Source organism: Empidonax traillii, unplaced genomic scaffold, assembly GCF_003031625.1.
Source record: "Empidonax traillii isolate 1590-97213 ecotype Southwest subspecies unplaced genomic scaffold, ASM303162v1 scaffold690:size337178, whole genome shotgun sequence".
Taxonomy (NCBI): Eukaryota; Metazoa; Chordata; class Aves; order Passeriformes; family Tyrannidae; genus Empidonax; species Empidonax traillii.
The window spans coordinates 247,111-274,410 of record NW_020955883.1 but is presented as its reverse complement, the minus strand read 5'-3'; the positions used below and the strand labels follow the sequence as shown (position 1 = coordinate 274,410).

The 27,300-nt window shown below is 37.6% G+C and overlaps 2 protein-coding genes across 2 annotated transcripts in view; both read left to right on the top strand.

The window, feature by feature from the left end:
• The first annotated feature begins 1,099 nt into the window (after positions 1–1,099).
• CNGA1 (cyclic nucleotide gated channel alpha 1) lies at positions 1,100–5,583 on the top strand. The gene is made up of 7 exons (XM_027899840.1): positions 1,100–1,211; positions 1,423–1,489; positions 1,876–1,908; positions 2,014–2,115; positions 3,010–3,117; positions 3,261–3,367; positions 4,178–5,583. The coding sequence occupies exons 1-7, from the start codon at positions 1,100–1,102 to the stop codon at positions 5,581–5,583; spliced, it is 1,935 nt and encodes a 644-aa protein (XP_027755641.1).
• A 2,900-nt stretch (positions 5,584–8,483) lies between these two features.
• NFXL1 (nuclear transcription factor, X-box binding like 1) overlaps positions 8,484–27,300 on the top strand; it is a 48,690-nt gene continuing 29,873 nt past the window's right edge. The window contains exons 1-14 of the mRNA XM_027899839.1: positions 8,484–8,733; positions 10,022–10,192; positions 10,534–10,643; positions 12,113–12,246; positions 13,733–13,911; positions 14,080–14,241; positions 14,347–14,447; positions 15,700–15,814; positions 16,142–16,266; positions 17,195–17,317; positions 18,630–18,720; positions 22,501–22,621; positions 23,246–23,402; positions 24,137–24,228. Coding sequence (XP_027755640.1) covers positions 8,568–8,733; positions 10,022–10,192; positions 10,534–10,643; positions 12,113–12,246; positions 13,733–13,911; positions 14,080–14,241; positions 14,347–14,447; positions 15,700–15,814; positions 16,142–16,266; positions 17,195–17,317; positions 18,630–18,720; positions 22,501–22,621; positions 23,246–23,402; positions 24,137–24,228 — 1,847 coding nt within the window. The 5' untranslated portion in view covers positions 8,484–8,567. The remainder of the gene's footprint in view (positions 8,734–10,021; positions 10,193–10,533; positions 10,644–12,112; positions 12,247–13,732; positions 13,912–14,079; positions 14,242–14,346; positions 14,448–15,699; positions 15,815–16,141; positions 16,267–17,194; positions 17,318–18,629; positions 18,721–22,500; positions 22,622–23,245; positions 23,403–24,136; positions 24,229–27,300) is intronic.

The following is a 27,300-nucleotide window of genomic DNA, read 5'->3' as shown; positions in this document are numbered from 1 at the left end:
CCTATATAGGAGTATTTTTATTTTCATTGACTAATAAGGGAAGTCAGGTAAGTCTGTCAGTAATATGGCAGCTGTACCATCCTGCTGCTGTTTTGCAGTTTGCTTGACTACACAATGGAAGTACTTTGCTTAGGAATTGTTCATTCTGCATCATTTGACTTCACTTATCAGTGGTACAGCCACTTATTTGTCAGTTTGTGTCTTACAGACATCTCTATACTCTGATTTCGCATGCACAGGATATTCTTAGTGCAGTGGATAGCATCTGTTTTATAATCCTCTCTAAATGGCCCAGTCAAGAGCAGGTCACACTTGTTGACACAATTCATGCCCAGGGAGCTGGCATGCCTACTGCATTGTAGGAATAAGTGGTAAAAAGGAGAGCAGCAGTTAATTACCTCATTGCTATAAAATTGTGAGGCAAAATGCACTATATTTTTTATAAAATATTTTCAGTATGTTTTTTATTGAGATGAACAAACCAGGCACCAACAGCCACTAACATTTTTATTTAGGTCTTTACATACTACCTGCTATGTGCATTAGGAAATTACTACATCAGTCTTAACTTCCTATTTATAGAACCTACTCGTTTCTCTCAACAGAGTATAACTTTTGGGTATCAGACATACTGAGATTTCTCTGGACCTACAATCAGTGGATTTTAATCTGGTTTTCAGTGTGCCGCCTGTGCATGAATTTGTTTATCCATTTTGATACATTAAGTTTTGAACCTTTGGTTCAAAACAAAATGAAACAGTGGTTTCAAATACAATTGTCTAAATATTTTCAAAGTATGTGTCAAGGCTCAGGAGAAAGACCTAAATTAATGCTTCCTCTAAGACAAATATGTGTTGAACATTCTCTTTAGCAGCAGTTGCCTGGTCATTCAGAACACTAAAAGACCCACGGTGCTCTTTCTTGTCTGATGGAAAAGTTGTGGGAGACAGGAAACTGAAAATATTCTCAGTCTTTGAGGAAGCAAGGATGTAAAGTATTCATCTTTAGGGAAGAGAAAAAAATCTTCTTCTTCTAGTTGTGAAATGACTTGATTCTTTTTTTATCCAGTCTTCCTTAATAACTCAAGACAAACTTGACCATGAAGGTAGGAGTGATTGAGACCCATCAGTCCCATACAATTATTCCAAGCGTGGTAGTGCACGACACCAGTAAGGACCCTGGACTGATACACAGAGAGGAAAACAGGTATGTCAAATATACTATTTTGTCTCAGTTTGTTTTCTTTTTAATTTGATAATTTGCATAGGATTATCTAAGCACAGATGCTTGCCATCATCTAATTTTCTTTACTGCTAGAAATAAACAAAGTCTTCAAGATTACAATATATTGCTTATTGTAAACATTTAGGAGATCTTTTTGTATTTCAGCAGATATCACGTAACTTGTTATTTTGTTGTTCCCCAGGCAACGATATCTACCTGGTATATTTGCACGCTACAATATTAACAATAATAGTAATAAAGACACGTAAGTAACTTTTCTTTTTCATAAAATGAGAGTACTGCAATATTGTCTGTTTAAGCAGAAATGAAGAAGAAAAATATATACATGATAATTTCTTTAGAAACAGTTATGTCTTTCAGGTAATCCCAAAAGAGACTGCACATATATTTTAACTTCATGCACATCAGCTATGATGAGCATTCTCAATAGCCAAGTTACTGGTATTGTATCTATTAATTTAAAATAAAAATAGTTCTAGGTGAATACAATAAGTAAAATAGTTTTTTTGAAGGTCAAACACCTAAGTATAATGTTATCCTTACTGAATGCAGATGATTCTAATAAATAAATAAATGTGGACGCAAGGGGTATGTGCATCTCATGATCTACCATATTTTTCTTTTTCCTAGGGAAGAGAAAAAAAGGAAAAAAGAAAAGAAGAGGTAAGACAAAGAGTAATTATGCTACTATTGATAATATATCAAATTTTTTTCTAAATATGTTTTAACTTGGTCTTTAACAATGGAAAATGTACATCTATTTTTTAGCAAGCCAGAAAAAAAAAAGGATGGGGAAACAGAAAAGAACAAAGAAAAAAAGGAGAAAAATAAAAATAAAGATAAGTCCAAGAAGAAAGAAAATATAGAAGAGTAAGTATTTTTCATTTAGATTCTGTTATGCTGTCTAATAAAATTACTTTTGCTGTAAAATCTAATCCATTCATGAACACCCTGTAAAGTTGTTTATACATCTAGTGAGTGAGTGGACAGACTGCTGTTGTTCTCACTAGAGTAGAGTTGATTTGACTTAACTTTGTATGTGGACAACAGAAATATGCATGCATGGAGGTGATCTGAAAAAATTAACCAAGACATATCTCCTTTGGATTCTGATTATCTAATATCTCTTGGATGACACCCTGCAGCAAAAGATGTGCCATCATAAAGCAAACTCTTCTACATACAAAGGAACCTACAAGCAAGTAAACTCTTCTGTGATCTAAAAGTTTCTGCTTTACCTTCTCCTTGGTAAATTCATAATTTTCTGCCTAAGGGACAGAAACTTAAAACAGTGCAGTAAGAACTTATGTTGTATGATTTCCCATTCTTTGGTTTCTCTGTGTATATGTTTTATCTTTCTCAGAGCTAGACTTTTCCCAGTGAGAAAGGAATGATAGGGATGATTTATCTCACTTATTTAAACATTAGTAGTCACATAAAATTTTTTAAGATGATAAAATTAATTATCAGACAAGACAGTTATTTGGGTAGGTAAAGAATTAATTTTAAAATTACATGTGCCACTATAAACTGAAGTGGGACTACCAGGGTAATTTTGCTCAGAAAAATTTAGATTGTAAAGTTTGCGACCCAAGTCACAACAGCTTTGTATTTTCCATGCACTCAAGCAAGGAAGCTTAACTTTACTGAAGACCATTTATTTTACAGTAACAATTTCTGGAATGCTTCCTTCCTCAAAAACTGTTTCATGTATTTTAAGTGTCTCATTAAATCTCCTTTTTTTACCCCCTTCTTATTCCTTAGGAAGAAGAAAGATGTTTTCACCATTGATCCAGCAGGAAATATATATTACAACTGGTTGTTCTGCATCACAATGCCTGTCATGTACAACTGGACCATGATTATCGCTAGGTGATGTACTCCTTCAATGCCTATATAGAACATCTGGCAAATCATAATATCCCTAAAGAAATGAAAAATATTTTATTTATCACTGATTTCATGCAAGTATTTACCTTTCATTTCATGGTAATTTCCTTTTGTCTTCTATTCAGAGCCTGTTTTGATGAGCTTCAGCACGACTACTTAGCAGCATGGTTTATTATTGATTATGTTTCTGATGCCATTTATGTTGCTGACATGTTTGTACGGACAAGGACAGGTAACTATACTCATAGATTAATTATTCCTTTTCATTTATTTGTGTCAGGTTTTTTAAATATTCAAAACTACTTGATTATCTGAATTCTCCTGATGAAGTGCAAGAGTGAACAAAGACATTGAGCTAGATCTCTGAAAGACTGTAGCCTGTGACCTGTAAAAGTAAGAGAAACTCTGATGTATTACTCAAACTCAATGTATTACTCAAAGAATACATAAAACCTGAGGTATGCTAGATTCAAGCTATTCTGCCTCCAGCTGACTCATAAAGATGAAATAAACATGGAATGCAGCCAAGTGAGGATCGGGGATTCTGAAAAACTAGCACGTAAATCTGGTTTTTTGTATTAAGGGGGTATTCAAATACTTGCTTTTCAGGATGATTGAGCAACCAAGACATTCTCATTAACTTCATCTGCAACTGTTTTATGATCTTATCCTTTATCCAGAGCTACTGAGTAGATACACTCACTATGGAACTGAAATCCCTGTGTCTAAATTCTTTCCCTTATTAACCACCTTTTCTACAGCCTGTGGAGGTTTTTTTGGGGAGTGAGGCTGGGGGAAAAATAGAGGGAAAGAATCAAGCTTAAAATGTTTATCTTTCAAAGCTGTATAATTCAGCTCAAACTGAATCATACAGCACTAAGCTGAATATTTATAAATAAGGATTTGCATATTAAAAACTAAGAGAAGTTACATTCCTCTGGAATTTGCACCCAAAATATTTTTTCAAAGTACATTTGGACTGACAATAAACACAGCACATTTGAAGTTGTAGCCTTTTTTATTATTTACAATTTTATTTTAGGTTACCTGGAGCAAGGTCTTCTGGTGAAAGAAGAACAAAAGCTTCGAGAGAAATACAAGAAATCTTTCCAATTCAAATTAGATTTTCTGTCAATCATACCAACTGATCTCTTATACTTTAAGTTAGGATTGAATTACCCAGAATTAAGAATAAACAGACTACTCAGAGTAGCTCGGATGTTTGAATTCTTCCAGCGAACAGAAACAAGGACAAACTACCCAAATATCTTCAGGATCTCTAACCTTGTCATGTACATCGTGATTATTATTCACTGGAATGCCTGTGTGTACTACTCGATCTCAAAAGCCATTGGATTTGGGGCTGACACATGGGTCTACCCCAACACCTCCGATCCTGAATTTGCCCGTCTGACTAGAAAATATGTTTACAGTCTCTACTGGTCAACACTGACCCTGACTACTATCGGTGAAACCCCCCCTCCTGTAAGAGATTCTGAGTATTTCTTCGTGGTTGTTGACTTCTTGGTTGGAGTGTTGATTTTCGCTACCATTGTTGGTAACGTGGGCTCTATGATCTCCAACATGAATGCTGCCAGGGCAGAGTTTCAAGCACGGATTGATGCTATCAAGCAGTATATGCACTTTCGGAATGTGAGTAAAGACATGGAAAAAAGAGTTATAAAGTGGTTTGACTACCTGTGGACAAACAAAAAGGCTGTGGATGAAAGGGAAGTCTTGAAGTATCTGCCAGATAAACTAAGAGCAGAGATTGCAATCAATGTTCACCTGGAAACTCTAAAAAAAGTTCGGATTTTTGCGGACTGCGAAGCTGGTCTGCTGGTTGAACTGGTTTTGAAACTCCAGCCACAAGTATACAGTCCTGGAGACTATATTTGCAGAAAAGGAGATATTGGACGAGAGATGTACATTATCAAAGAAGGCAAGCTGGCAGTAGTTGCTGATGATGGAATTACCCAATTTGTTGTCCTAAGTGATGGCAGCTACTTTGGAGAAATCAGCATTCTTAATATCAAAGGTAGCAAAGCTGGAAACCGAAGAACAGCCAATATTAAAAGTATTGGCTACTCAGACTTGTTTTGTCTGTCTAAAGATGATCTTATGGAGGCTTTAACAGAGTATCCAGATGCAAAGGCTATGCTGGAAGAAAAAGGCAAGCAAATCCTAATGAAAGATGGATTGCTGGACATTGAAATTGCAAATTTAGGAAGTGATCCTAAAGATCTCGAAGAGAAGGTTGCCTACATGGAACGATCGATGGACAGGTTACAAACAAAGTTTGCCAGGTTGTTGGCTGAGTATGACGGTGCACAACAGAAACTGAAAAAAAGACTTACACGAATAGAGAAAGTATTGAAGCCAGTTATAGAGGAAGAGTTTGAAGCCTTAGAAGAAGCAGATCCATCCACAGATAAACCTGGATTGTGAAAAGCAGCTTATAACACTGGAGGTTGTCAATAAGACTTAGGGTCAAATCCTGAATGGGGCTGAATACGTTAATTTCTAATATTTGTAGGACCTGACTATAAATTGCAAAAAGTTATTTGTTGAGGCAATGTCACTAATTTCCTACAAGAAGCACATATTTGGCAGCTTTCAGGCAGAAAAAGAGGAATCAAAAATCAGAATGGAAGAAAACGTTTTGCTCTTGCACAAGCAGGTGGTATTGTCTGTTAACATATTTTGTACTCTATGTAACACTGCTCTATGACAAATGCATTCAGTCTCTATACAGTCATATACTGGCAAATACTGGAAGTTTTGCTGACTATTTTAAAATAATTTCTTCATGTCTGCCTATGGAAAGAAGGAAAGTTTTGGTTACAATTATATTATTTGAAGTCATTAACCTTTATATTAAACTTGTGTCTAAATGAACGCATTTTATTATCTATTGATTAACATAACAATTAAGTATGGGATATTATATCAGGAATTAAGTATACCTACAATGCAGATGAGAGTACTGAAGGCTGTAAGATTTAGAAAATGCTATTACTTTATTTGGTCCACCTTGGCTGATTTCTTGAATTGTAAGTGGGCAGTTTGGAATGGTCCTTTTTTCAGGCTAATATATGCAAGGGCTGAAATAGAATAGAGACAGGAAAATAAAACTTTTTTCAAGCACGAATATGACAGATATGAGTGGTGCAAAATCTAGTTGTTCTTTTCACAATAATAACAAATACTTAACTTTGAGGACAAATACTTAACATCCATGTGGCTGCTGGACATGGACTATCAAGTTTTTATGATCTGTGATGAAAAATGTGTATGTTCCTAATGTGACACTTGTGGATACCATCAGAGTGCGAAGGGCAGACATGACTGGAAGAGGCCAAATTCTCCCTGCAATATCTTCTGTAGCTGCTGTTGGGGAAAGAATACAACTAAATAGGTTATTTTTTCCATTGATAGGATATATCTTTCTTCATAACTATTTCTAAGTAGTAAAATCTACTGTTTTATGTATTCAATCCATTTTCAACTTCTTTAAGAAACATTATCTTCTTGGATTTGCCCCTAATTTATGTCTCTTTTCATTGGCAAATATGGTTTTCTTAGTTATGGTCTCAGCTGGGTATTTTCAGTAGAATTAGATCATAGGCACTAAACATTGGATAAGTTTAACGAAAGGGAGTGAAGAAAGGGACTGCAATGAGAGAACGGATAATTCTGTATTTAGGACAATTTGATTACCGTGGGAACTTGGACTGCCACTCTTAAAATATACATAGGCACATCTTAATGTCAATAATACATCTACACATTCATTCTCTCCGTAATGAGATGGAGATATTATTAATTGGATATTTTATAAAGTACATTCCTTTCTGGTTGTTTTACTTTTTGTAATGTTGATGCTTTCCAGAATGCCAGAGATTTATAAATAATTCTTGATTTCACTGCAAGGATTAAATGTTATGAAGTACTTAATGCATAGGATATATATGGAACAACAAGGATAAATATAAATATGAAATGGCTTTCATCCACTGTTGATCCTGTGCTTTGAATGAAAAATGGCTTAATGAGCTCATGAGGGGAAAGAGTGTGCCATCCTATCACTAAAGACTATCCCTGCACTCAGGAATAAGCATTATTTTGTCATTTAACTATATTGTGAGTTTTGGACTTTGCAATTAGCATTATATCAACACAGGTCTAGAATATAATGTGCAATCTGTATGCCAGAAACATCCTACATGGTCACACCATGTTTCACTAGGCACTTAGGAAGCACTTTTCTCCTTTGTTGAAGTGTTTAATACTTTGCATTAGAGAAATGTGTAATATGATATTAGTTTCAACTAATAAAGGCAGAGATTTACTATTAACAATTTTTTTTTATTGATCATTCAGTCTAAGATGTGAGTTGTATTCACTACCTGCCTCTTTCTTAATAAAAATTCTTTGATTTAAAACACTTCAAAATAAAACAGAAAACCAGAATTGACCTCCAGTAGTTTGCTTACTATTTTCAGACTCTTTATGACTGGAATTGTTGTATTACTTAACTTTTATGAGAATGTATTTGCTGAAAAGAAATGCAGGATTTTTTCTTGGCATATCACGTAGTATAAATGCTATAAAATAAAATTAGAACTAGTTCAACTTGCCCTTATTTGTCCGGAGGCACACACGTTACTCAATATATATTCCTGTGCAGTAAAACTTTCTGGACATACTTAGGTAAAGTTTCTAAACAGGCTTTATGGTTGGTTTTTGACTCTCATACTGTGAAAGCTATGAAGCAAATGCATGCAAGAGCTGCATGCCACAGAAGGGGCTGCCAAAAGATTACTCTAAGAGAAAAGGATGCTTTGGGGGGACTTTATTGCTCTCTACAACTACCTGAAAGAAGGTGGTAGTGAGGTGGGCATCGGTGTCTTCTCCCAAGTAAAAGGAAGAGAGGAAATAGCCTCAAGTTGTGCCAGGGGAGGTTTGGTTTGGATATTAGGAAAAGTGTTTTCACTGAAAGGGATGTCAAGCACTGAAACATTCTGCCCAGGGAAGTGGTGTGGCCACCATTCCTGGAGGTATTTAAAAGCCGTACAGATGGAGCACTTAGGGACGCGGCTCAGCGGTGGACTTGGCAGTGCAGGGTTAAGGGTGGGACTCGGTGTTCCCAGACTCCTCCTACCCCACAGCCCTGTGTGCCTCAGTGCCGCCAGGGCCGGGCCAGGGGGGCGGTGCCGGCACCGCCCCGCCCCGCCCCGCCCGCCGCGCGGGGGCCGCTGGGAGCTGTAGTCGCGCTGCCGCGGGAGCTCCGCTGTCCTCGCCGCCTCCAGCGCCGCGCTGGGCGGAGGGGCCGGGCCGGGCGGGGAGGAGAGGGGGACTCAGCTCCCCTCGGGGCGGCGGTGTCGGGACCTGTCTCTCTTCACCGCTCTCAGCTCACCGGCGGGGCAAGAATGGAGGCTGCTTGGCGTCAGGGCGGCCGGGGCCGCGGTCGCGGCCGCGCCAGGCCCGGGGACGGGCTCGCCGCCCGCGGTGGGGCGGCTACCCGACCCCCAGCCCCGCGGGCCGGCGGCGGTGCCCGCGTTGCGGCAGCGGCGACCATGGACGAGGGGGCCAGCGGTGAGTATCGCGTCCTGTCCCCCCTGCCCAGGCTGCGGGGTCCCGGGGCGGGGGAGCCGGCGGTGGCTCGGAGCCCCTGCAGGTGGCCAGGTCGGGGCTGTGCCCGGAGTGGCCGGGAAGGGAGGCTGGCGGGCCCCGGCTCCACTGCGCGCTGCCCGCCGGTGCTCGCCATGTGCCGTGTCCTGCCTGCCGGGTCCTGCCCGCGGGAGGTGCGGAGGCCGCGCTGTGGCGGTGGGCTCGGGGCTGTGCCCTCCGCAGGGAGCGCAGTCGGTGTCCCTGGAGCAGAAGAGTTAAGTGTGAAGTAAAGGATGAAGCATCTGTTTCTTAGCACGGCTGGAAATAGCCTTGGGAGCTGCCCCGTAGGGACACGTATCTTTAGGTGCTCTGGTTAGGGAGCCGCGTTGCCCCGGTCTGGGAGAGGTGCGGGCTTTTGGTGCACGGGGCAGCTGTGAGTGCAAGTTCATCCTCGTGAAATGCAGCACAGAGGTGCCAGAAGTCGGAGCTCTTTTAAGTGACAGCACAGTTTCTTAAGAAAAGCCTTAAAACTAAACTTGACAACACCCTAGTGAATATGTTGGGTGCTATAGTCTAATACGGAAGACTTGGAGGTACTTACGACCTGTGATCTGCTGAAGACCTTTATATCTCCGTGGAATGTTATCTTAAAGGCACTTCGGTTTATTGTGAATTCTGTTGAGTTACATAATTTTGTACCTCTGTGTGAGAACCCTCCTCTATTTCACCTGCAGTAACTTCAAAAAAAGCTTGTATTAAAATACCCCGTTGCTTTTAATGCTACTATTGCAATAAAAACTTGTCGAATTTGAGGGACATTAGTGAAAGTCATAATTTAAGACATACTGAGTGCTGGGAGAGTTACCTGTAGGGTATCTGCAAATCATAACAGTTGTCAAGAATTGTGCAGTTTGTGTTTTTCTTCCTCATGCTCTGAAAGTTGTATTTTTGTGGGATGTGTGTGGGGTTTTCTAAGTATCCTTTTCATAAAGTAGCATTGTAGATGCATATATTCTGGTATATTTGGTTGGGTTTGTCAGCAGTAATTGATAGGTAATAGTTCCTGCTATGAATTTTATGGATAATGCACAGTAAAGAAGTAAATATAATTTATCTGTTCTTGTGTGGTATTGAAAACGTACTCCCCTTAAAAAATAAAATCAGTAACCTCTTTTAAAAAAAAGGACAGTCGAAAATATGTAGAACTATAGATAATGTAGTGTTATGATTAACTATTTTGGTATTAATCATCGCTAATGTTTTCTCTTAACAGAATTATCTTCACTGAAGAAATTTGATGAAATTAAGAAGGCTAATCAGGCTGCAGCAAAAAAGCTAGTTGAAGATCAATTAAGCTCCTCATCTGAAGATGATGATGAAGATGCTGAAGTGAAACAAGGAAAGATTTTGGACAAAACGTTTACCATTTACACCAGTCAAACTGGTAATTTTTTTTTTTATTCATTGACTTTTATTTTGGTATGAAAGCATAAACAATGCTGTGTCATTGTCTCTGTTTTAGGATTTTTCCATAATTGGAAGGAAAGCACTCTATACTGATGTCTTGCATTAAAAAATGTTTGTTCCCAGCCATGCACGCTGGCAGTATTTCTTGTCTTTCCATGCAGAAGCAATGGTATAGTTTTAAACTGTATTAAATGTGGTTTTATAATAATATGATTGGCCTTTATTCAGAGAAAAAAAAACCTTTTGCAGCAGTCTCACCATGTACCAAGTAGCAGATCAAACATTACTGATTGCTTTAAAAATCTTTATACATTAAAGATGGAGATGCAAGTGAACTGGAACGTACAAGACAGTACATGAATGAAGCTTTTCAGTCAGGGGCTATGACATGTCTCATCTGCATTGCTTCCGTTAAAAGGAACCAAGCTGTAAGTATTTTACAGTAATCTTTTAGAATGAAACAAATATAACTGTCTGAATAATATGTTTTTAATTATAATACTGAGGTAATTCATGGGATTGATAGCTTTAAAATGGTAAGAGTACTAAACGCAGCACTTGGCATCTTTGGATTTTGGAACACTTGGAGACATAAGTACTTATACATGTAGCTTGTAATAAGAATATGTATTTTTTTACATATGTTTGTTATCGTAGTATAGAATATTATTTTTACATTTTAGAGAATAGCAGATGTAAAAAATAAGTGCTCTAAAGCCAGTGCTTACAGTGGGGTATCCAATAAGCTATGGTGTAGCAAACACCAAGGCAAGAAATACTAGGAAGTTAAGAGATGCTATTGTTAGATTTATAACAAGGGAGCTAAGATAAACTTTGCTTGCCCCAAATGCTCATCAGGTGAAAGAGAAGTGTGCACGTCAGAGAAGTTGAGCCTGTTTCATATAGGTACATTTTATATAGCAGAGACTTCAGGACAAATATTTTTTCACTTTTATTGTTATGTTTGAACTTCCCTGTGACATTGACAGGCTAAAACCTGTTTCTGGTATAGTTACTTGAATCAAAAACATTTGCAACTGTGTGTTTAACATCAAAAAGAAAAGAAGTGCAGAAAGGGTTTTAATTTCTTATGATGAATATACATGGACTATAAATACCTGATGAAACTGTAGTCAGTAACTTTTAAAAAAAATGCAGTATGTTTTGTGTGAATTCTTAGCATACTTAATCTGTATTTTGTTAGTTACTGTACTTCTAGAAACTTATGTCATTTGACTTTATCCTCTGTAAGTTAATGGGGAAATTCTTTGTTTTCACAGTATAATTTCATAACACTGTCCTAAGTTATTTTAAAAAAATTACAAGTTAAATTTTTTGCTGCACTTTCTCTTCAAATTTCTATAGCTAGGTTAGAGCTCAAGTCACCTTTGTGGTGCCAGGTGGTGTAATAAGGGACAGTGGCACAATCTGAGGCTTGGAAGGTGCAGATTGAGTACTGGGAAGGTAGTAGGACACTTGGAGTAGGTTGTCCAGGATGGTTGGGAAGTCCGTATCCCTCAGGACTTTTAAACTTTGCGAGGCACGGTTGTGACTGAACAGAGCTAAGTTGGCAGTATTCCTTCCCTGGGAGTCAGTTTGTGCTACGTGACCTCCAAGAGTGTGTTTAAATCAACACTTTTCTGATTATCTGAGTGTTTTGATCTCCATAGGCCTTGGCAAAAACTTCCCACGGGAATCGGGGAAAAAAAGATTATAGGTAGGAATCTGTAACAATAAAACTTCATATTCATCTAGCAATAGGTATAATCTATCTCTGAAAACCCATTTTTAAAGGGAAAAGTGAAAGCTTGTATTTCTTTAGATACTATGGATGTTCATCAGCGGAAACAGAAAGAAACCTACTTTAAAGATATTGACACTTATGTCTCCTCTTTAGGTCTGGAGCTGCTGTGGGTGCTTTTGTATATTTCACCTAGTGTGTATCCAAAAGTGGGCCAAGGACAGCCTTTTCCTTGTGTCTTCTCCTTTGACAGATGATGATTTTGGGAAGAAAGATTATCCCTGGCCATGGTGAGCTTCTTGTGGTACATTTACAAAGATATGTCGGTTGTGAAAACTGTCAACTGGTGTTACTTTAGAAAGGAATGGTACTTGTAAATGATACACACACTAAAATAAAAGCATTTTTAGAAGACTGACTTTTCTATTGATTTTTTAAATTATTTTTAAGTTTTCACTAACATGATTCAGGAATATTTCACAGTGATATTAAAAACTTACTGCATCAAATTTGTTTTAACTTCAGAGAAGGTAACTTACCTATCTTGTGTCTCAGCTTCTAATATTTATTTCTGAATGGCTTTACATATTTGTGCCTTTTAAAGTTGGTAAAATGAAATAAATAAGTCTTAAAGAAGTTTTAAAATAGCAAGATGTAGGGATTTATTATTTACTCTTTTAGTCTCTGTATAATTTCAGCATTAAAACCAATCTATCAGTTCTACTTGAGATTGTATAAAAAAGAAGGTAATATCGTGGCTGCATGAATAAATTTCCCAAGTGAGTTTGCTTAGGAAGTAAAAATACCAAGTTTTTGGTTGGCAGCATCTCAAGTTGATAATGCCTGTTCTACTATAAACTAGTTTTGTGTTATAGCATAATGTTTATAATGAAAAAAATTCAAGGTGAATGGTATTTTATTTTACATTTAAGCACATGCTAAAGCTATGCAGGCCCTATTGAGAAATGCTTTATGGTCTGTAATGTATTGTATCACAGCAAATTGACATTTTATTTGATAAAACTGAGTGCATAGGTCTTTCAGGGTCCCTGTTCTTCTCTGAGGAGGAGCTCCTTGTCTTTTGTCATTTCCCAGTGTAGCCAGAAATGTGAACTGCTTTGTTTCTTCTTCCTAGTGTTGCCTCCCTCATCCGTGGCTTGCACATGAAAACCTGTAGAGCTTGTGGCAGTTAAAAGTTCTAGACCTCTAATGTCTATCTGCCTTTAGCAATAATGTGTTTTTTAATTTCTTTCAACATCAAGGGTAACAAATAAAGGTGTGCGTCTTCAATCTAAGTTTTTTCAGATAGAATTCTAATTATGCATAGTTTTAATAGCATCGCTAAACTTTGTTTTACGTGGCTTACTTAGACTGCTGTTAGTAAACCCCTGGGTTTTAATCTCTTTTTTTAATTAGCTCTGTTTAATTAGGTTAACTCTTTGTTGCATACGTTGTTGGGGTATTGCCTATCATACAAACTCTTCTGATTCCTCCTGTGCTGAATTTTTGTCTGTATATATTCTTAGAGAAAAGAGATTGCAGTGATGGGACAATTCCTTAGACATTCTAATGAATGCACTGTAAAATCTTACATATAGAAAGACCTCCAGTGTATATTATAAATTTAATTATATTATTATTGGTTACAGCAGTTGTAAAAATGTTATTGGTAGCATTGTAACAATCTTGGGAAACCGAAATTATAGGAATTGCTTTTTCTTTTTAATTTTTTTTTTTAAATTGCATTTCTTTTCACTTCTTTTTCCTTTGTTGTAGTCCAAAATGTAGGTATGAATACAAACGCTCTGAAACTCCCAGTAGGTATTACTGTTACTGTGGAAAAGTGGAGAATCCAACAGTGGACCCATGGCTGGTGCCTCACTCCTGTGGTCAGATATGTGAGAGGGAATTCAAACCTTCTTGTGGTCATAAATGTTTGCTGCTTTGTCATCCAGGTAAATCCTTTGCCTCTCTTGGTTGTGTGATCTGTATTTAGGTCGCTGTTACACAGTTTTACTTAAAATCTGTGAAGTATATTGAAATCCTCAAGAATAAAAAGAGATGTAGTCAAGGCCACATTTGCTGAATGGCCATTAGCAAGCTGTTCTTTCTCCTGTGATTAGGACCCTGTCCACCTTGCCCAAAGATGGTCACAACAACCTGTCACTGTAAGAAGGCTAAACCAGTGCCCCGGAGGTGCAGTGCCAAGGAGTGGTCGTGTCGCCTGCCGTGTGGACGAACACTGCTGTGCGGACAGCACACTTGTGAGAATCCCTGTCATGCAGGTACACCTGCTCTCTTAAACTTCAGAGGAGTAGTTGTTTCAGTTGTAAAGGCACATCATCCTTTTGCAATTCCTGTTCCTAATGCCACTTTGTAATTACATACAGGAGATTGTCAGCCTTGTCCACGAGTCAGTAAACAACGGTGTATCTGTGGAAGACAGACAGCAGAAAGACTTTGTGCAAGTCCTCAGTGGCAGTGTGATCAGGTATGTCGAAGCTATTCTTTTTAACAGATTTCTCATCTTTATAAAATTTGATTACTTGGTGTAATTAAGGATTGGAAAAACCAATTTGTTAAGAAAATAATTTTATTGTTTAAGTTTTGAAATTGCAATCGAACATATAGGCAGCAGTGTTGGAAAACAAATTTAGTTGGTTACCCACTTAATTTCCTGTAGTAGCTTAAATGTCACTGTTCTGGAATTGTTCTAGGGTTAGGATAGTAGTGAAGTTGACTTCGTATATTCTGCTTTCTTGTACTTGAGGCTGAAATTTCAGCTGTTGCCTTCAAAAATAAGCATGAAATCACAGTTTAGTAGACAAGAGTTTCGTGCTTATTTACTTCTAGTGACTGTAACAGAATGAAAGCTTTGTGATTCCTTCCTTGAAGTATATTTGCAGCTCATGCTTAAGACCAAGGCTATGGATTGACAGACTGTAAAAAAATAAAAATAATTAAAAAAAATGAACAAAAACCCCACAAACAAACAAACAAACAAACAAAAACAAAAACAAAAACAAAAAAAAACACCACCAAAAAAAACCAAGTGGCAGGTGGAAGGCTGCACCGGGAGGTACTTGGTCATTCTGATTCCAGTAAGGAAGGCACTTAGACTCTGTGAAGTATCAGTTAAAATATGGATTATTTCAGATAACACTAAGGGAGTATAATATAGCATACAGTGTGTCCCTTTAGATGTGTGGAACCCTGAGCTGTGCATCATCAAATGGGCTGTGAGTCTGCAGCATGCAGTGCAGACTCCCTCTGTAAATGGAGTTCCTCATTTTGGTCCTTGAAACTACTGTAAGGTTTTGTTACAAGAAAGCATCTTTGATCATAATTTCTACTGTCAGTGAGAACTTCTTGCTACACTTTTAGATAAAGGCAGCATAATCACTGGTACCAAGTGGGAGTTGCCTCCAGTCTCCTCTGCTACAGTGTGTTTATCCTCTGGCCAAGGTGTATGTGCAGCACAGCACAGACCTGGAATGCTCAGGTTGTCTGAACCACTAACTCCTTAGTATACAGGGGTCTTCCAGACTAGGATCACTGCAGGGATGATCAGTTTTTCTATGGTGAACTCTGATCAAATGTAAGATTTGTTAGCAAAATTTAGAGAGAGAGAGAGAGAAATTCCATCCAGACATGTCTCACTCCTACTTTTTCCCCTTAGGTTGCTTTGTCTAGGTATGTAGTTCCATAACACTGCATTCACTTGTTTTTTCTGAGTTTCTCAGGTGTGTAGGAAACGTTTGCCATGTGGTAATCACACATGTGAACAAGTTTGTCATGCTGGTCCCTGTGGAGACTGTCCTCGTTCTGGGAAAAGATCATGTCCATGTGGAAAAACAAGTAAGCTGCATTTTTTTTTTTTTTAATGATAAATTAAAAAAAAAGTCATCCAGTCTTTGCCAGTCAGTAGTTTAGGTTAATTCTGCAGGTCTGTAAAAAGGTCTTACAGTCAACTGTGACACTGTATTAACTTTTTGTTCATGGCTTTGAAAGCTTTACTTAGTACCAGGGGTTTAATTTGCGATGTGAATAACTGAGTAATGCTGGAGAAGCTTTTTAAAAAATGAGGGAGAATTGGCATTTGAACTTGTTACACTTTGCATTTTTTTCCTAAATACTTAGCTTTTTTTTCTAAATGTTTACTTGTACTTCTGTCTTTTTATACAGAGTTTACATTGCCTTGTACAGAAGATGTGCCCACCTGTGGTGATAGTTGTGACAAAGTTCTGGAATGTGGCATTCATAAATGTTCACAGCGCTGTCATCGTGGTCCCTGTGAAATATGCAGACAGGTTAGTCTTGCTGTAGCAGGTTTACATTTTGTTAGGGCTTTTAAACTATATGCCTGGAACAGGGCGAGTCTCCTAGGGAAAATGAAGTTGTATCTATCACAAAATCTATGTGTTTATGTTCATTAAAAGCAGCACATTGTTTTTCTATTCACCTGTCACCCCAGCACATTTCTGAATAAGTAGTTGAGCATTATGTATCTGAATTGAGGCATAGATGAGTGTTTTATTATTTGGGCCTGGTTTTGTTTTGTTTTCATTTATTTAAATTATTATGTCCTAAAAGACAATTTTCCCCAAAATTTTCTAGCTTCCTTGTGGCTTTGTCATGTTATGATATTCCTTCATTAGTGAAATGAAAGGTGCTGTAGCATAACATTATTTTCTTACAAACAAGAAAATAAAGTTTTGGTGTGGTCCAAACATCCATGGAGCATCTGTGGGCTGGTCTATAAACACATTGCCCTGTGTGGTCTCAGTTGTCTCTTCCTGAGCCAGCTTTGGCTACAAAGTCTGTGGAGAAAGGACAGTTGGGATGAAGGTCAGACAGACCTGCTCACTTACATCTTACTGATATACATGATGGATGAATCTAGTTTACCGTGTGGGAAGGGTTCTTTCTCGGATGGATTTGTTTTGTGTTTACACTTGACATCTTGCACTACACACTTGCTTGGTTCCTTTGAAGTGACTTCCCTCTGAGTGAAGAGGCTACAGTGAGGTGTCTGCAATGCCAGCTCAAGGTCCCCAAGTAGTTACTTCACAGATAGGTAATCTGCTCAGAGCACATGATATACTTCCTGTTGTGATAGAGCAATGTAGTGTTATTTTCCCTTGTACTTTTCTTTACAGATAGTAGTAGAACGTGTTGTTTTCTTTTTTTTCTTGTATTAAATATACTCTTACTTTTCTTTCCTATCTTGCTGCCCAGGAGGTTGAAAAGCAGTGTCGCTGTGGAAAGCACACTAAACGCATGCCATGTCACAAGCCATATCTGTGTGAAACAAAGTGTACTAAAATTCGAGATTGCCAGAAGCACCAGTGTCGGAGAAAGGTGAGTGCCCACAGATGATCTTTCTCAAAGGTATTGTTTAGATAACATTTTTCAAAATTTAGGTATAATATTTTATACTATATGAAAATCACATCAATTTATTGCTCCACCTCATGTTACTGTATAGAAAGAGGTGTTTTCATCAATGCCATTCAGATTAGTTTTCAATGAACTAGGATTCTCTGAACAGCATGTCATCAAAAAAAACTAAGTGGCCTTAAAAACTGGGAGGGGATTTTGACAACTCTCCAGGTCAAGAAGGCAGTTTTCCTTTCAGATTCTCCAGTAGTTACTGATGCTTTGTGCATTCTGGAATAGTTAAACCCATTTATTTCCTAACTTTGTAGGCAGAGCTGGAGATCAGTCATAACTTTGTAAAGGAACATACTCTTATTTTTCATAGCCCAGCATTCCATCACACCTTCTAATATGCACCACTGCAAAAAGCAGTAGTCTGACAATTGGGAATTGGAATTTTGTTTCCCTTCTCATTTGAAATCAAAGGAATGATTGATACTCAGAACCATCTTTTCAGTTTATTCATTCAAGAAGGCCTGAAAGTTGTCTGCTGTTTGTGAATTAATATATTATGAAAGTTGGACTTCTTACCACAAACAAGCATGAAAAAATGGTGTTTTTTTATATTATTGTTAAAATGAATTTACTCTATGTGAAAAGATGACAAAACAAGTGAATGCAACCTTGACATCTCTAATTCATGATAAAAAACCCCATGTTTCTCTTCCTGGTTTTCATCCTTCTGTATACAGTTTGAGGGGTGGTACCTTTCAAGTTATTAATAAAAATGGGGTTCCCTCCTGCCCTGACATCCACCAGTGTGGTGGTGTGATTGATATGTTCTGATTCTTCCTTCATACTAATTTACATAAGGATAGATAGTAGAAAACTGATCCTAAAGTTATCTGAACTTTACTATAAAGGTGAAAAGTGTTTAAAAAAAATTATTAGCAACATCTTTGTGCTAGGGACAATATAGCATAAAAGTGGAAAAAATTGCAGAGTAATGGGGCAAATTGTTGGATTAAAATATTACAAGAATTTGAACTTTTAAATGTTTTTTTGAAGCCCTCTGCCTTTTTAGTATGTTGAAACGGTGCTTTCAAATGTGTGTTTTCTTGCTATTTTATAACTTGAACATTTTGAAACCACTGTACAGGTAGCCTCCTTTTTGGGGAAAACTCGCATTGACATTTTTTTAATAAGTATTGCAAAAACAAGATGGTAGAACTGAAAAAATGTATACCAGAAATTTCTAAATTTTCAGTTATATAGACTTTTTTTTTTTTAATAGTGCTGTTCTGGAAACTGTCTACCTTGTGATCAAGTCTGTGGGCGGACTCTAGGCTGCAGAAATCACAAATGTCCTTCAGGTTGCCACAGAGGTAAGAACAGGTGAAGAATCCCTGTAGTGATGGGATATTGTTTTTTTTTTCCAAATTTTATGCTTGTGTGGCTCTGTGTGGTCTTTAATGAATTCTCTCCCTTGTTGCATGTGGGTTTTTTGTGAGGGCAGTGTGTTTGAAAGCGCTGTTTACAACTTAAAGACTTACATGGTGGCAACCTGAGTTTTTACCTGGTGTTTTTGCTTAACATTGTTCCTCTTTCAAGCTGTGTAATTTAAAAGACATGGCTTGCCTTTTTTTCACCAATAATTCTGTTCAACATTATTCTTTTCACTGAATATGCATAGCAAATACATACAGTAATTACTGTTGCTGTTTGATTTTGGATGGTTTTTAAAAATCCTAGAATACAACATGTGGTACAAGTGGGCTTAAAATTAAAAAAAAAAAAAAGATGGAGTTGGAAAGTATATTGATATCTTGCTGTTGAAAGAAAATAAGTACTTGTTATTTACTGTATGCAGAATAGCAAAAAAGGGTACTTCTGCATGCCATGACCTTGGTAAAAAAGATGCTGGAAATGGCCAGAATTACCTTGCAGCTTTTATCCTGGCCAATTTGCTTGGTAGGGGATTAAATTAGAATGACTGAAAAGTTATCTGCCCTCTCAGCAATTTTCCCCACAGAAGCTGCTGCCCTGCTGAAACAGCAGCTGAGTAGCCTCTATAATTTCCCTTACTATTCTGAACTATAAATTACAACAACTCAAGAAATAACTCACAGCTTGTTCAACTAGTCTTCCTTCTGAGGCAGTGACTCTTAAGAGGAGAGGACAAATAAACGTGGTAGTTGTCCCAGTTAATTCGCTATTAAATTTGTCACCACAAACTAGTGGTTTGTTTTTTACTCTGTGAACTGTTCCACTTTTCTTCTTACCTTTCTTCTCCCCTCTGCCCCTGTACCTCTCCAAAATCCTGCAAATACATAATTTTTTGTGTACTGTGAAAACAAAACTGGTGACATTGTTTTTCTGCATTCCTTTGGTTGATAACTAAATCATAGCATAAAATTCTGATTGAAAAACTAAGGAGTCAGTGCTGCATTATAGGATAAACTTTTACGTTCAGTGATGGTTTATATTTGATGCTGCTTGCATTTTAGAGCCTATAAAGTGACAAAGTGACAAAGATTTCTAATAACTAACATGAAAGCAATAAGGCAATATCTGTAAGAAAATAAAAGTGATCTTTGAGGCTGTAAATGTCAAATATATACAGTTTAAAGTTTTATTTATCAAAAGAGTATAATTGTCTATTTGCTAACTTAGTTTGCATATAATGAAACTAATAACTATGATATCAGATTGTGAACACCTAAAAAGCTACACAGACACAGTTTAGCGTTGCTGCTGGGCCAAACTGAATCCCGCAGAGAACTCCTTTTATTTACTGATAGCGTTTCATTTTATCACATTTGGCGGAGGGATATGCAAACTACAGGAAGAGGGGAATGCATGGAACTATTTGCCACACAGCTATACATTTTCCAAACTATGTATTCTTCAAACTATACAAACTCTTCACTAGCTAACTACAATGTACTATTACTATTAATTAACTAATCAATACATAGTCCTAGAGTGGAACTACTATAAACAGTCCTTTTGCTTCAGAACTGCTTCTGGTTTCAGGGATATGTAGGACGGTGTGTCCTTTTGCCGAAGTTAGCAGCTTCATAGCAGCTCCTTTTCTCACTCGCTCAAGCCCCAAGGTCGTTTGCTGAATTCCTTGGTTATCTCTGGAGCCTCCCATGGAACACCTGCTTCTGCTCCAACATCAGATGATAAACTTATTTTCTAAAAAAAAAAAAACTTCACTCTGCTAGACAAAATAGTAGTCTAGTACAGATTTCAATATCTTGGTGAATGTTTGAAAATACTCCTAATCAAGGCAATTATTTTTATTTGAGAATATTTGTATTCATGTTTCTCCTTATACACCAATATTTTACTAGCTACTGAAAGTTATGATGAATTATTTTATCTTTAGAATGTAATACCAGGTCAGGTTAATTTTGCAGTGAGCTGCCAGATCTCAGGGACCATTGATTTTAAAGGAAATAGATGCCTCCTAGAAAATAACTGCCCAGAGGTTGATAATAAGCAGTTGGCCTTTTGCAGAGGTCCCTGAAAAAAAGGTAACAATCTCTTATGTTTGTGGTTTGATTTTTTTTTAATTCTTTTTTTCTTATGTTTTTTATACTTACTGAAATTTAGAATTTGTTGCCAGGGAATAAAAATACTAGCCACTTTTGGGCAGCATAGCTTTAGACCTTCAGTTTATTTTGTAAAAATAGCTGGACAAACTGGAGAAGTGAGCCCATGAGAATCTAATGCATTTTAACAAGGCCAAGTGCAAGGCACTGCACCTGGGTTGCTGCAAACCCTGACATCAGCACAAGCTTGGGGGATGAACAGATCAAGAGCAGCCCTGCTCAGAAGGACTCACAGGTGCTGGTGGATGAGAAGCTGGACATGAGCCAGTAATGTGCACTTGCAGCCAGAAAGCCAGTTGTATCCTGGGCTGCATCCAAAGCAGTGTGGGCAGCAGGTCGAGGGAGGGGATTCTGCCCCTCTACTCTGCTTTTGTGAGACACCAGTGAAGTATTGTATCCAGCTCTGGAGCCCCCAGTACAGGAAGAACATGGGCCTGTTGAGTTGAGTCTAGAGGAGGACCACCAAGATGATCAGAGGGATGGAGCACCTCTTCTATAAGAAAAGGCTGAGAGAATTGGGATTGTTCAGCCTGGAGAAGGCTGTGGGGTGACCTAATTGCAGCCTTCAGTACCTGAAGGGAGCCTACAAGAAAGGTGGAGAGGGACTTTATGCAAGGGCATGAAGTGGCAGGACAAGGGAGAATGGCTTCAAATTGAAGGAGAATGTGTAAAGATTAGATAGTAGGGAAAAAAAATCTTTACTGTGAGTGTGGTGAGGCATTGGAACAGGTTACCCAGGGAACCTGGAGATGTCTGATCCCTGTAAGTGTTCAGGACCAGGTTGGATGGGGCTCTTAGCTACCTGGTCTAGTGTAAGGTCTCCCTGCCCATGGGAGGGGCATTCAGAACTGGATGGAACTAGAACCGAAACCATTCTGTGATTCTATGATTTTATGTGTGCTGATAATATATTATAATTGAATTTACTTTGCAATATAAAGACTGTAGTACTTCCGTCTTCAGCAACCTGTTGTCATTGAGACATCTGCTTCTTGAAATGCTGCTTCTCAGATCCTGCTAACAAGTCAGAATTGCTTAAAGCATTTGGCTGTCAATACTTCTTTCAAAGCATTGCTTCCTTTAATATTTCAGAATGCAGTGTGGTTAATAAGCCAAGACCCACGTCTGAATTTGCCTTTTTTAGAAGATTCATATCCTTACTGTTAATTACTCTATAATAAAAGTTGGCAATTAGAACTTGCAAAAATGGTGTTGGAGAGCTATAAATTAAAACATGGGTCTTTCACAAATATGTTTTTAAAAATATATCAGATTAGTAACATGAGTAACTTTATAGAGGTGGAGGTTTTTTTCAAAGCAGCATTCATTATACATATGCTGAAAATTTAATATCATCCAAAATCTGCAAAACTTCTACCAGTTTTTCAGTGTCTTACCTTTCTGAATTTAGATGAAAGATGGTATGTCTTCATGTGTGTGTAAGACTGAAATACTAATAGACAAAGAAGTGTTGTGTGAGCCAGATGACTGGGCTTCTTTTCAAAATGTCAGAGGGTCTCATATTGTTAATGTATTTGTTTTTAGGTAGTTGTAATCCATGTCCAGAGACTGTAGATGTGAAATGCAATTGTGGAAAAACTGTCATTAAAGTGCCCTGTGGCAGGGAGCGTACCATCAAACCTCCCAAATGCAAGCAGCTGTGCAGGTCAGTATAGAAAGTATGTTTCTTGTTCTTAAGTGGAGTTTAAATTGTGCTTTAAGAAAGTAGTAAAACAGACCTTCAACAGGAAAAATTGTTACTTATCTGATTACAGATATTACTTCTTAGTCTTCTGTATCCTTGACTATGCAGATGGAGATTAGCAGTAATCCGTCCTATCAGACACCTCTCTGACACTGAGGTTTCATGAGCAGCTTGCTGCTTCAAGGGGAGGTTCTGTGTCCCCAGGCTATTCTAATTCTGTAGTCCCACTCATTTCTTCCAAGTCATCTCTGGCATGTTTTGACGTACCTCTATGAGGCCGTCTATCTAGAAAAATTGACTAGCAAAAGGAAAAAGAATATTTTCTGCTGGGATCTAGCAAGATTACTAAGCACAGAATAGAATTAGGATTGAAACAACTGTTTGAATATATAAACCCAACTTTTATTTCAGTTTTATTTAGAACTCCTGCTTTAATTCTATCGTAATATTATCCACTGCTGAAGCTGAGAAGAAAAAAAATCCCAAAACCAACTTGTTAATTTCAATTCTTTTTATTTTAAACATAATCACCTGCAACTTCTTATTTCTTGCTGTCATATTGATTCGTCTTGGATTTTATTTCAGTCGACCACCTACCTGCCACCACTCTACCCAGGAGAAACACTATTGTCACTTTGGGCGGTGCCCTCCGTGTCGTCAACCCTGCCAGAAAACGTTAACCTGTGGTCATTTGTGCCCTGTTTCCTGCCACGACGAAGCTCTTGTGAGGCAAACTGGCTCAGTAAGTAAATGGTGAAAAATAGTGTATTACTGTTCTGAAGAATGGGCAACAGTTCAACCTTGATCTTAAGTTGGAGGCTTCTGAAGTTCAGAGTAAATAAAAATCAGTCAGCAAACTGCTCAGCCCAAAACTAAGTGGTGCTCCTTTGTTGCAATGTGAGTGATTTTGTAATATATAATTGAATTTGCAGTTTTCAACAGTTACAGTTGCTCAGGAAATCATAAGATTTTTGTTAGTTAGTTAGTTTGTTTTGTTAGTGTTACAAATGTTTAATTTCAGATCTATGCAATTGCTTTTAACGTAAGAGCAAAAAATAAATTTTAACTCTGATATTTACTAAATCATCAAGTTAGAAGTGAGAAATTGTTTGGCATTTTTTAGCATGACACCTACGTGTACTGCATGATTGCAATTGAACTAGCTTACTAACTGAAATATTTTTATATTTTTACCCCTATTAAATAGTTAGGATTGGTTTACTCTTTTGTTTGGCTTTGTGCTTAATTTTTAGCAGTAAGGACCACAGGCCTTCATTTTCTTATCCTTAACCAGGCTAAGGATGAAACAGCAAATTTTTTATGTGTAGGGGGTGTTGAGATTTCCATTAGTAAAAAAGTTAGTTACTAGGAAGTGAATTTGTTAGAACTGGGAACTCTTTAGATGATGTGTTTATTTATGGTCAAGCAGATAGTTCCATTTGTGTTTTGTATTCACCTAGTGTCTTTTGCTCTCAGCATCAGTCTGCAGGTCCTTGGGAACAGCCATCTGAGCCAGCTTTCATTCAAACTGCATTACCGTGTCCTCCCTGTGAGGTTCCTATACCAGTGTACGTATTAAAAAAGGAAAAGAAAGTTTTTACGAGGAAAAGATTCTTTTCTTTTTATACTGTTTTAGAGGTGAAAATAACCATATTTTCCTCTCCAGATGCAAAGAGCCTATGTGAACACCATTCTCATAAAGCTGGGAGCATTGTTGGTTCTTTAAGACATTTTTCTAATGTGTGCTCACTGTGTGAAAGGACTGAGTGTTAGTAAGGATTAGTTTCTTTAATGTATACTGTGTGCAATGCTACTTTAAAAGAAAATGTGACATTTGATAGTCATCAGTGACATGACTTTTTCTGTGTAGTTTCTGTCTTGGTTTATGGGATCATAGTATTCTGCATAGTGAGTTGCTATTTTGTTTCTCGGTTGTTCAGTTAGGATATGCTATTGAATGATAAGTGCATGCTTTTCATCCCATCTGCTTGTTTTCTTTCTAGTTTTGACTTGTCCAGAAGGTTCAGTTCCTTAAGTTGAACTGAATCAACTCTTTCTATGATGGTGCTGAGGATATAGGGGAAGACATAATGATGACTCTTTTTCACCATTCTTTTTCAATATGATGGAACCTCTGTTTACATTACGGAGAATTCAGTATTTATCTGAAAAATGAAATGTTGGGGATTTTGTTTTGGTTTTGTGCTGTGCTCTCTTTTAAACCCTGCATACATCACAGGCATTACTGCCTTTTTTGTTTTTAAACATCCCTCTTTAATGAGGAAATATTATGTCCTCATTTTGTGAAGTGAGAACTAGATGGAGGAAGGTGATAAAAAGATCCATTTAACTTGTCAGTGTAGATATGTTTAGAACTTAATATAGGATTGTGCTATAGTAGGTTTTACTTCTGTTCAAAACTGTGACCATACAGTGCTTGTGATACTTGAGTTCTAAGTTCAAAGCCAGACTCCCAAACAGTCTGGCTTCAGTGTTTGGGTAGAATCCTGTAGCAACTGTTTCGTGTAGGTATTCAACAGAAGTCATAGTGTAACATCATGCATTTTGTAAGACATGTCTCCTAGTTCCTCTGAATTTCAACATCAAAATAGCCTCCTTTGGTCTGAAGACTTTTCCCCAGAGGAGGTAAGTCTGCTAAGTGAGAAGGAAACTGTAATGGAAAAGCTGTACTTAATTTTCTAACTAGAGGAAGCATTGTTACATTTCACAGTCCTTTGAGCAAATTAAGATTCTCTTAGCATTAGATCATACTAGTTCTGAAATATCCTAACTCTCTTGATTGATCTATGCAATTTTAATTTTTTTTCCTTTTTTTTTTTTTATGAAAGTGATACAAAAGAAGTTTCCTGAATTAAGAAAATAGTAATAAACAAAACCGTGGTTATAAAGTAATGTGTTGCTTCAAAGCAAATTATCTGACAACTTCTTAGATCGTTAGCAGGACTTTTGAAATTATTGCTGGAATAGTTACTTTTGATCAAATATGCTGATGGGGAATAGTTTAAATAATACTGTTCTATATGAATGGATGTTAGTGGAGATTCCATTCTTCACTGATGAAGCTTTGCAGTACTTTCTGGGGTTTTCTCTAGTAATTTGGTATCTTTGAACAGGAGCAGGTAGACATTTGTTATGGAATGTATTTGGTATTTATTTCTGTAACTGGTTAAAAAGCGAGTTTCTAGGAAACGATTTGCTCTGTTAATTTTGAATTACCATTGAGGCTGAAAGTTACCTTGCGTTGGGGTCATCTAGTTCATTCTCCTGCTAAAAGCAGATCAACACTGAATTCAGAGCAATTTGCTCTAGCTTTGTCCAGCTGGACCTTAGAAAACCCCAAGTACATGGATTTTGCAGTCTTTCAGGACAGTCTTTTCCAGTGCTTGATTATACTTTTACTGATTTTGGTTTTACTTTTTCCTCCACTGTGCATCCAGTCAGAACCTTACTTGTTTAACAGTATGATTGTCTCTTGCCTCCCTGCTATGAACCTCAGTAAGGAGACTGGCTTCATCTTCTTGGTAACTTCCCCTTAATGCTAAAAGATTACTGCTTTATCCCCAGCCGGTAGCCTGCAGTATTGCTGGGATTTAGTCAGTCACAGATGCAGGATTTTGTCTGTCTCTGCATTTCATGAATTTCCTCTCAGCCTATTCCTCCAGTCTGTCTAGATCCTTTCAAATGGCACCTCTGCCCTCAGATGTGTTGACTGTACTGTCCTTTTATGTTACCTGCAAAATTGGTGCATTTTGTCTCTTCCAAGTTACTGGAGAAAAAAATTAATTAAACAATATAGGTCCCAGGCTGAAGAATTCTCTCTGCAACTGCTGTCCAAGTAGGATAGAAAAACTAGCTACTACCACTTGACCCCACTGATCCTGCTAGTTTTTCATGTGTCTGGTAGTTCATCTAACACCATTACAGCTCAATCTGAATGCAAGTTTGCTATGGGGAATTCCTAAATCAGAGATTTAGTAGTTACATGGCAGAAGGCAGACTGGCTGAGCAGTTTCCCCTTGCAGTGGAACAGAAGTGTGCTGCAATGGAATGCAGAGATCCTGGAAGCCCAATTAGGTAACTGAGCTGTATTGAGTGAAGAACAGTCTCCTGTGCTGCATCTGCTGTTTCTTATACTAGGTGAAAGACTGATTGCTCTTGCTAGTATCCTGCTGTCCTAAAGACCATCTGTAGCTACTGTTAGTTACTTTGTGTCAGAGAAGTTATCAGGGATTTTTTTTTAAATACTCTTCTAGAAATTTTTAGGAACTGATTTACAGGTATTTTAGCTTGAATATTCGTGATTATTTCATTACTCTCCCTTATAAGATATCAATAGAGAAATCAGGGAGATGTTAGATATGAAATTAAAGTTAAAAAGAAAAAGATAACTTCCAAAATAACTTGAGCAAAGGACTGATTTTGGTGTTTGAATGAGTCACTATTTAATACCTTCACAATTCAGACAGTGCAGGTTTTCTTACCTAGGAACAGCAGAGCATTTTAAAAGGGAGAAAACTGTAAACCTAAAAGTAGACTAGATAGCTCTTTGCAATAACTGGTCACTGAAGTGATCTGTTAGCAGAGACAAAGGAGAAGATATTTGGAAAAAAAGCAGGTTA

What these genes read in the sequence shown, in the direction of transcription:
- CNGA1 (XM_027899840.1), top strand. Translation starts at nt 1,100, where the DNA reads ATGAAGGTAGGAGTGATTGAGACCCATCAGTCCCATACAATTATTCCA. An exon ending in CAGAGAGGAAAACAGGTATG is followed by an intron (nt 1,212 to 1,422) that starts TCAAATATACTA and finishes TTTTGTTGTTCC; the next exon opens with CCAGGCAACGATATCTACCT. An exon ending in AATAATAGTAATAAAGACAC is followed by an intron (nt 1,490 to 1,875) that starts GTAAGTAACTTT and finishes TCTTTTTCCTAG; the next exon opens with GGAAGAGAAAAAAAGGAAAA.